At 46.9% G+C, this 9,546-nt stretch overlaps 1 protein-coding gene across 4 annotated transcripts; it reads left to right on the top strand.

Annotated features, from left to right (window-relative positions):
* The first annotated feature begins 4,424 nt into the window (after positions 1 to 4,424).
* On the top strand, positions 4,425 to 9,326 carry LOC138810805 (dynein regulatory complex protein 12-like). Of its 4 annotated transcripts, none has more exons than XM_069998080.1 (7): positions 4,425 to 4,521; positions 4,616 to 4,854; positions 5,197 to 5,262; positions 5,973 to 6,092; positions 6,548 to 6,640; positions 7,577 to 7,707; positions 9,145 to 9,326. In XM_069998080.1, exons 2-7 carry the CDS (start codon positions 4,785 to 4,787, stop codon positions 9,271 to 9,273), a joined length of 609 nt encoding a protein of 202 aa, XP_069854181.1. In that variant the 5' UTR covers positions 4,425 to 4,521; positions 4,616 to 4,784; the 3' UTR covers positions 9,274 to 9,326. The 4 variants fall into 4 exon arrangements, with proteins under 4 accessions (XP_069854181.1, XP_069854184.1, XP_069854183.1 ...); XM_069998083.1 differs by having other exon boundaries at positions 5,144 to 5,262; XM_069998082.1 differs by lacking the exon at positions 6,548 to 6,640 and having other exon boundaries at positions 4,426 to 4,521.
* The last annotated feature ends 220 nt before the right edge of the window (positions 9,327 to 9,546 follow it).

Raw genomic sequence — 9,546 nt, 5'->3', positions numbered from 1 at the left:
GATTTTAAATGTCCTCCAAGAGCTAAGAATGTGGCTTAGTGGTTGAGTGCTTGCCTAGCACGCATGAAGCCCTGGGTTCGATTCTTCAGTACCACATAAACAGAAAGAAAAAAAAAACGGAAGTGATGCTGTGGCTCCAGTGGTAGAGTGCTAACTTTGAACAAAATAAGCTCAAGGATAGTGCCCAGGTCCTGAGTTCAAGCTCCAGGATTGGCAATAAATAAGTAAATAAATAAATAAATAAATAAATAAATAAATAAATGTCCTCCAAAAGCTCATGTTCTGAAGGTTTGGTTCCCAACTAATTGCACTATTGAGAGATAGTCAAAACTAAGAGATCTAGATTCCATATTCAAGCTGTTTGTCTTTTTGAGCTTGGCTTATTTAGAGCAACACGAGACTCTCCACTTCCATCCATTTTCCTTAAAATGGTGTAATTTCCTTCTTGACAGCGAACATGCCATTGTACCACATTTTCGTTATTATTATTAGTTTAGAAATCAGTAATAGTAGTGGTGCTATGGCTCAAAGTGATAGAGCACTAACCTTGAACAAAAAAGCTCAGGGACAGCACCCAGGCTCTGAGTTCAAGCCCCACGATTGACAGGAAAAAAAAGTCATTAATAGTACAAGGAGTGAGCCAGGTGCTAGTGCTTCATACTTGTAATCCTAACTATTCAGGAGGCCAAGATCCGAGGTTTGAGATTCAAAGCCAGCCTGGGTGGGTAGGGAAGTCTGTCAGATTCTTATCTCCAAATAATCACTAGAAAGCTGGAAGTGGAGCTGTGGGCTGTGGCTCAAGTGAAAGAATGCCAGCCCTTGAGGAAAAAAGCTAAGAGACAAGGCTGGGAAGGAGGCTCAGTGGTAGAGTGCTTGCCTTGCATGCATGAGGCCCTGGGTTCCATTCCTCAGCACCACATAAGCAGAAAAAAGCCGCAAGTGGCACTGTGGCTCAAGTGGTAGAGTGCTAGCCTTGAGCTGAAGAGCTGAGGGACAGGGTTCAAACCCCATGATGGACAAAAAAAAAAAAAAAAAAAAAAGCTAAGGGACAGCTCCTGGGTCTTAAGTTTAAACCCTAGTACCAGGAAGAAGAGAGAGAGAGAAAGAGAAGTAGAGATAGAAGAGTTGAGAGAACAATCCTAATCTTCTCTTTGTTCTATAAAATATCCAAACTGGCTGGGAATGTGGCTCAGTGGTAGAGTGCTTGCCTAGCATGCATTGAAGCCCTGGATTTGATTCCTCAGTACCACATGAACAGAAAAGACCAGAAAGTGGCTCTGTGGCTCAAGTGTTAAAGTGCTAGTCTTGAGCAAAAGAAGCTCAGGGACAGTACCCAGGCCTTGAGTTCAAGCCCCAATGATATGATGGAGGAAGAAAAGATGGAATGTAGTATTTGACTTGAATTGTGTAAAATGGATAATGAATGATTTTAAGATATAAATATAACTGTGCTTTCTGTGGATAAGACTTCCCTGGTAACTAACTAGCTATTTTAGCTAGCAACTGTAACTGTAACCCTGTAACTCTGTAACTTTGCTTCTGCTGTTTTTCTGAACAATATGAGCCCTAATCCAGCAGAACCATCCCCACCCTTTGTTTTATTCCCCTGCTTCCCTGCAAGGTGAGAGCAAAACCTTGGTGGGAAATTTAAACTTAAGATGTGAATTTCTTGTAACAACCATTGGCTAAAATCAACACCCAACCTCACCCTTTCCCTGCCCTAGCCAAAAATGCTGAGAAGCCGATGTGGTCTGGCACTCAGGGCTGTTTCCTGGGATCCCCACTCCAGGTGCAGTCCTGGCACATCAACACTTTTTGCTCAATAAAATCTTTTACATTTTCATTGCAGACTGAGTGGTCTCATTGCACGACCCCACTACACCAGGACTGGCAAAAAAAAAAAGTCCAAACTGTCACAGAAGTACCCCCAATGCACATGTGTTGGTCTATGCCTGAATCTCCCTGCTCCAGAGACAAGACTTTACACTCCAAGATCTTGTGTCTATTTTTGCAGATCTGCCGTGGACAGCAGGCAATTAACCAAAAGTATAAAGGAGGACAGGGTTAGAGAGAAATATGAAAGCAGGAGTCTGTAAGTTCTTTAATCCACCAAAAAGAAAAACCTTGATGTTCCAGCTCTTTTCATTCTAATCAGTATGGGGCCCGGAGATCTGGGTGGCCGACAGATTGCACATCTCCAGGATAGCCTCTGGCTACAGGGAGGCTGGGGGCTGCCTACAAAGAGCAAGCTGCCACATATATATTGCCCCCAACTTATTTTTCAAACCATATGTGAACCTAGCTAGATTCTAGGATGCATCCTCAAAAGGGCAAAGTGGTTCCAACACTGTGCAAAAATATTAAAAAGAAATTTGCAACTTGTGGGTAAAGATGGGAGGGACAGCCAGGCGCTGGTGGCTCACGCCTGTAATCCTAGCTACTCAGGAGGCTGAGATCTGAGGATTGAGGTTCAAAGCCAGCCCGGGCAGGAGAGACCGTGAGACTCCTATCTCCAATAAACCACCAGAAAACCGGAAGTGGCGCTGTAGCTCAAGTGGTAGAGTGCTCGCCTTGAGCTGAAGAGCTGAGGGACAGCGCCCAGGCCTAGAGTTCAAGCCCCACGACCGACAAAAAAAAAAAAAAAAAGATTGGAGGGACAAACTGGGAGAGAGCAAGGGAAGGGGTGACATTGTCCGAGAAGAAATTTACTCTTTACCTGATTTATGTAACTGTAACCGTTCTGTACATCATCTTTATAATATCAATTTTTAAAAATAAATAAAAAAGGAACAGTTGAAGCTCAAGAGGTCAAGCTCTCTCCACTAGAGGGAGCCCCAACCAACTTTATGGTTACAGGAAGCTTCAATGTAGTTTCTCAACACCTGTCTGCTGATAAACTACTTAAAGATACTGGGGGGGGGGGGGGGGTAGGTAAGAGGCAATACAGTAAATCACTGTGTGAGACAAAAAAAAAAAAGTGTCTTGTGAATGCTCAACTAAACAGACTTTCCGAAGTTACTAAATCAAAGATAAGCAGACCAGGAAAGAAGCTGAATGCAGTTAAATTGCCACCCAAGTTCATGTATCCAGAGAGAACTAGAATTCCCAACTTTCTCCAACTGGTGCTCTTTTAATTTCAGCACCCCGGAGCCCACGGGACCACCTCATATCTGTTCTCATTTCTCTGAAGCGTGAAACTTTCTTTTCTTTTTGGGTTAGTACAGGGGCTTGAACTCAGGGCCTCACACTCTTGCTTAGCTTTTTCACTCAAGCCAGACATCCACTTTCTGCTTTTTATTGGTTAATTGGAGAGCTAAAAGTCTCATGGAGTTTTGTGCTTGGGCTGGCTTCCTCAGATCTCAGCTTCGTGAATAGCTAGGATTTTAGTCATGAGCTAACAGTGCCCAACAAAACACAAAACTTTCTTGGCTAGTTGCTCCAATATTTGTTCCCTTGTTCACTATAGAATATCTTTCTGAAGTTCTTTTTTAAAGTCTAATGTCATTTTGCCAGCGACTCCTCAAGATGCCCACGATGCCTACTTTTCCTCCATACCAGCAAGAGGAGCAAGCTGCCTCATATATGTTGATAACAGAATTATCTAAGTCTCCAAATGACAGGCAGTGTCTATCTAGAAGTGAGCCATAGCTAACCAGCTCCAAGCCCTTTCTCTTTGAGGGGGACAAGGGTGGAAAGGGTACTTCAAGACCTATGGGGGGCTGGGAAGGTGGCTCAGTGGTAGAGTGCTTGCCTTGCAATGCATGAGGCCCTGGGTTCGATTCCCCAGCACCACATAAGCAAAAAGAAAAAAGCCGGAAGTGGCGCTGTGGCTCAAGTGGTAGAGCGCTAGCCTTGAGCTGAAGAGCTGAGGGACAGCACCCAGGCCCAGAGTTCAGGCCCCACAACCGGATAAAAAAAAAAAAAAAAAAAAAAAGACCTATGGATTTTTTTTTTGTTTTTACACTTTTATTTTTTTTAAATTTTTTTATTGTAAAGATACTATACAGAGGGTTACAGTTACATGAGTGAGGTAATGAGTACACTTCCTCTTGAACATTGTTACCCCCTCCATTGTTTTCCCCCTACCATCCCCTCCCTCCCTCCCTTCCCCAAGGTTCTTTTTTTTTTTTTTTTGATTGTGATTAAGTGATTACTTAATTTCCGGTAATTCACAGTATTGTGGAATAATGATGCTCGTTTAAAGTCACAAGTTCATTCTAGCTTTCCTGGAGCAAATTGAAGACCTATGGATTTTAAGCATTGTGAGCTGATTTAGTCTGTGCCACCATCCTATAAACATGGTGTTTGCCAGTTGCCTGGACAACAGATAGCTTCTAGAAACCCAACAGTCTGAGCCCTGCCCTCCTCCCCTGGAGGAGGGGGCCAAGTTTGCCATCCTTGATTGGCTACCAGAACCTAGGCTCCTCCTCGGGCTTTATCTGTGTGGGCTTCTGTCTGTCTGTCTGTGTGTATGGGTCTCCACAGGGAGAACACACACAGGCAAGAGAGGGGGTCTTGCAGGTAGGAAGAGGTAGGGTAGGGAAGATGGGGAGAGAGAGAAAGCAAGCCATTTATTTTCTCTAAAAGAGGACCGAGAACATTGATTTCTCCACAGAAAGCTGGTGATCAGAAGATCAGGAACTGAAACTTCTGGAAAGTGTGGGACAGACTTGCAGAGGAAAATTCTGATTCTGCTTCTCCTGAGATTCCTACTTCCATCTAAGGGGTCATCTTTGGGTTTAGACTTACCCACAAGATCCTCCCTCTCCTAGGAAAGCAAGGACATGCCACCTAAGATGAAAGAAAAAGGGAGGAAAGCTGCGGCACAAAAGAAGAAAAAGAACTCAAGTGCTGGTGAGTCGCTAGGTTGTTGTTTTTGTTTTGTTTTTGTTTTGTGGGTTAGGGGTAACCCCAGCTTCTTCACGTCCTGGAGGAGAGGCCAGGCAGAGGTCCTCAGATAGAATTCACTTAAGCTTTGTGAGCTGATTTCGCCAGTTTCCCGTGCCTGTAAACTCTGTTTCCCAGGTGTCTGCGCAACAGGTACACTCCAGAAACCCAACATTCCTGTCTCAGTCCTACCTTCTCCCCTGACCCTCCCCAAACAAGCCCACTAGAGGGAGCCCCAACCAACTCTTTGCTTCAGGGACCAAGGCTGAGATCATGATAAACTAAGGCTTTGCCACCTTGCCAAGGCAGATGTGGAGACCGAAGCCAAGCACAGGCTGATGCTGCTGGAGAAGGAGCTACTTCGAGACCAGCTGGGTGAGAAGCATGAAGGGTGTGGGGGTAGAGAGGTTTTGCAGGGACATTTCTCCTTCCCTCCTTCCTTCCCTTCTTCTTTCCTTCCCCCCCCCCTTCCATTCTTTCTGGTACTGGGGCTTAAACCCAAGCCTAGGCACTATCCCTGAACTTTTCACTCAAGGCTAATACACTACCACTTGAGCCACAGCACCACTTCTGGCTTTGTGGTGGCTAATTGGATAAAAGAGTCACATACTTTCCTGCCTGAGCTGGCTTCAAATGGTACTCCTCAGATCTCAGCCTCCTGAGTAGTTAGGATTACAGGGGTGAGCCACCAGCGTCTGGCCTGCATGAGACATAGCTGTATCCTTGGGGGCTTGAAAGCTTGGAGCTACAGTTTAAGGTTAAGCCAAATCCAAACTGTCTCTTCCTTCTGGGAGGAGGGCTGGGAAAACTGGGGCAGCTATTTTCCCCTCTGATACTGGGGATCAAATCTAGGGTCTCACACATGGTGGGAAGCCTTGGAGCACTGAGCTATACCCATAGCCCAGGCAAACTTCATAGTGCCGAAGGGCCCCAGAGATTCTAGAGAGAAAGTGACCACTAATAAAGTAAGAGTTGGACATCCTTTGGCTAGGTTTCCAGAGGTAGGCAAGAGTTACCAAGCCCATAGGGACTGATACTGGGGGACCCCCAGTCAGTTCTGGGCACAGCTCTTCTATTACCCACAGCTCTCCGAAGGGATGAGGCCCGCCGAGCCAAGGCTGCCAAAGACCTGATGAAGCAGAGGTTGCAAGGATTGGAGGTTGAACTAGAAAGGGCTCAGAGCGAAACGAAGGCCATATATGCAGGTAGGTGGTTGGCTAAACAAGTGGGCAGACACAGGTCCGGAAGAGAACAAGCAAGACAGCCAAAGGATGCGGGCAAGGGAAAAGAGGAAGATTCTAACTGCCAGGCCTAGCTCAGGCTTGAATAGGCGTATCTCCCAGGCAGGGTCTTCCAGATTGTGTAATACTGTACGCCTGATGTTTTGTACAATACAAAAGGAAGCCAGAGCTACTGTTCATTGCCTGGGGGTGAGTGGAGCAAAGGGCCAGAATACCCATCCCAAGTAGCATGAGGAGAGGGTCTACTTACATCCCTTCCCCAAGTTCTTAGGGTCTCCCGGCTTCTTAGCATCACAAGAAAGTCCTCGTGCTCCTGTCCCTCTGGACCAAACAAAGTCTTCCCCAGGTGACACTTCATTTGCTCTCTCTATGCCTTTATTTCAACCTGGGTTTCTGGCCGCCACCCCTCCCTGTGTCAGAGATGAGCCGCCAGCAACAAGCCCTGCAGGAGAAGATGGCGGCCCACAGCAAGCAGCTGGAGGAGCGGGCTAGGGGCCTTCAGGAGCAGCTAGGTAGCCCTCCCTCCATACCCGTCCCCTTTCTCTCCAAGAGTCAATGACATCCTCCAGGGTGAAGAGGAGGACTTAGAAGATCCTTTTCTAGAAGGCTGAAATCTATTGGTGGAGTTTGAATTTGGATCCCTTTACACCTGATTCTCCTCTGAGCAGAGGATACAGGATGGCAAGAATCTCTGAGGGAACTGGGAAGGTGGCTTAGTGGTAGAGTGCTTGCCTTGCATGCATGAAGCCCTGGGTTCGATTCCTCGGTACCACACAAACAGAAAAAGCCGGAACTGGCACTGTGGCTCAAGTGGTAGGGTGCTAGACTTGAACAAAAAGCTCAGGGACAGTGCCCAGGTCCCAACTTCAAGTCCCAGGACTGGAAAAATTTTAAAAAAAAGAACCTCTGAGACATAGGTACAAAAAGTCATTTTCTTGCTCTGTTTTCCCTTTTGTTTGGTCTCTCCAAGTTTTTGGTACTTAGTTCCCTCCCTACACTGCTTTGTCTCTCTCCTAAGCAGAACATACTGCCTCTTAGTTTAGCTGACTTTCACTAGGAAACTAAAGGGAAATAAAAAGGCAAGCCAGGTCCCCTAGCGCTTGAACTCAGGGCTTACACTGTCCCTTAGCTTTTTTGCTCAAGGCTAGCACTCTATCACTTGAGTCACAGCTCCACTTCCAGCTTTTTGGGGGTGGTTTGTTGGAGATAAGAGTCTCCCAGGCTTTCCTGCCTAGGTTGGTTTTGAACTGCTATCTTTAGATCTCAGCCTCCTAAGTAGTTAGGATTACTGGCCTGGCCCGTCTGAGGCTCTTTACAGAATCAACAAGAAAGTCAATGACCCTGCGAAGGTCTGTAATGATCCCACACAGGGTGCCCCTGGAAACTGTTCAGGGCATAGCATAGTATCCTCATCCTGTCCTTTCCAACCTTTTTGCCCTTTTCCCCAGAGATATGCCAGAAAAAGGCGAAGGCTGCAAGGGAAGAGGCTGAGCAAGCACTTGGAGAGAGAGACCAGATCCTGGCTCAGCTTCAGGCTCATGTGACAGACATGGAAGCCAAGTATGAAGAAATCTTACATGTAAGCACCACCCTCTGGTGGCCAGACACTCACCAGCCAGTGTTCCTCCATGCCCACACCCCCAGCCAGTGTCATGGCTGACAATCCTGAGTGGATTGACTGCTCTATCCTGAGGGCAGCCAGAGAAGATACAACTGTAGTTTAAGAAAACACTGGCAGGGCTGGGAAGGTGGCTCAGTGGTAGAGTGCTTGCCTTGCATGCATGAGGCCCTGGGTTCGATTCCTCGGTACCACATAAGCAGAAAAAGCTGCAAGTGGTGCTGTGGCTCAAGTGGTAGAGCACTAGCCTTGAACTGAAGAACGGAGGGACAGCACCCACAACCCACAACCAACAACAACAACAAAAAATACTGACAGATGGCTGGAAATGTGGCTTAGTGACAGAGTGCTTGCCTAGCATTCATGAGGGCCTGGGTTCAATTCCTCAGGACCACATAAACAAAAAAGTCAGAAGTAGCTTTGTGGCCCAAGTGGTAGAGTGCTAGCCTTGGGCAAAAGATGCTCCAGGCCAGTGCCTAGGCCCTGAGTTCAAGGCCCAGGACTGGCAAAAACAAAACAAAACACTCACAGAGGTAGCCATGCCTCTAATCCTAGTATTCAGGAGACACAAGCAGGAAGACAAAAGTTCACAGCTGCTCAGTGCTGGTGGCTCCTAGCTACCCAGGAGACTGAGAGCTGAGGATCACAGTTCAAAGCCAGCTCAGGCAGGAAAGGCCATGAGACTCTTTAATTAACCACTGGAGCTATGGCTCAAAGTGATGTAGCACTAGCCTTGAGCAAAAAGAGCTCAGGGACAGTGCTTGGGTCCTGAGTTCAAACCCTATGACTGACAACACACACACACACACACACACACACACACACACACACACACACACACACACACACACACACACACACACACACACACACACACACACAGAGAGTTTACAGCCATCCTTAGATACATAGTAGGTTCAAGGCCACACATTGAGACCTACAAATAAATAAAATAAAAAATAAAATAAAACAAGGGCTGAAGATATAGGTCAGTGGTAGAGTACTTGCCTACCTAGTATTGCTCCTCAGCACAGGAAGGAAGGAAAGAAGGAATGATGGAAGGAAGGAAGCAAGGAAGGAAGGAACGAATGAAGGAAGGAAGGAAGGAAGGCAGAAAAGAAAGAAGGAAGGAAAGGGAAAGAAGGAGGGAGGGAGAGAGGGAGGGAGGAAAGAAGCTAATGGCAGTTGGCTACCATGATGCATGCCTCTGTAATTTCAGTAACGTGGCAAGATCCAGTGAGTTAACTATATAGAAAGACCCTACTGGAAGGAAGGAAGGAATGGAGTGTGGGAGGGAAAGAGAGGGCACAGCCACTGGACAAGGAAAGCTTACTAAGCAGCCTGGGGCAGCCCTCACCCCTGGCCTCTCTTCCGGGAGCTGAAGCTTGGTGTCTGCAGGGCAGCCTGGACCAGCTCTTGGCCAAGATGAGAGCTGTGAAGCCACAGTGGGATGGAGACATTCTTAGACTCCATGCCAGGCACAAGGAGCAGCTGCGCCAGTTTGGACTCAACCCTCTGGATATTTGAGACTGTCTCTCATCTCTGAGGCCCAGCAATAAAGTGTCTTTATGGCGAACTCAGCAACACTGTGAGCTATGACCTTTAACAGAGAAGCGTAGCCCTTGTAGGCACACACATCTCAATTCCTGATTGACCCATTATCCTGGAGACCGAATGACAAGAAAGAAATATAACAAGGTCTCAACCATTCTTTTATGGAATCTAGGTCCCACCTGTTGAGCCTGGGGCCCCGGGAACTTCTCCAGCCACCTCTGCTTATTCACTACCAACACAAACACA

This window comes from Dipodomys merriami, unplaced genomic scaffold (assembly GCF_024711535.1).
Source record: "Dipodomys merriami isolate MVZ:Mamm:240054 unplaced genomic scaffold, mDipMer1.0.p SCAF_509, whole genome shotgun sequence".
Lineage (NCBI taxonomy): Eukaryota > Metazoa > Chordata > Mammalia > Rodentia > Heteromyidae > Dipodomys > Dipodomys merriami.
The sequence above is the reverse complement of the archived record's forward strand: the minus strand, read 5'-3'. Positions and strand labels throughout refer to the sequence as shown.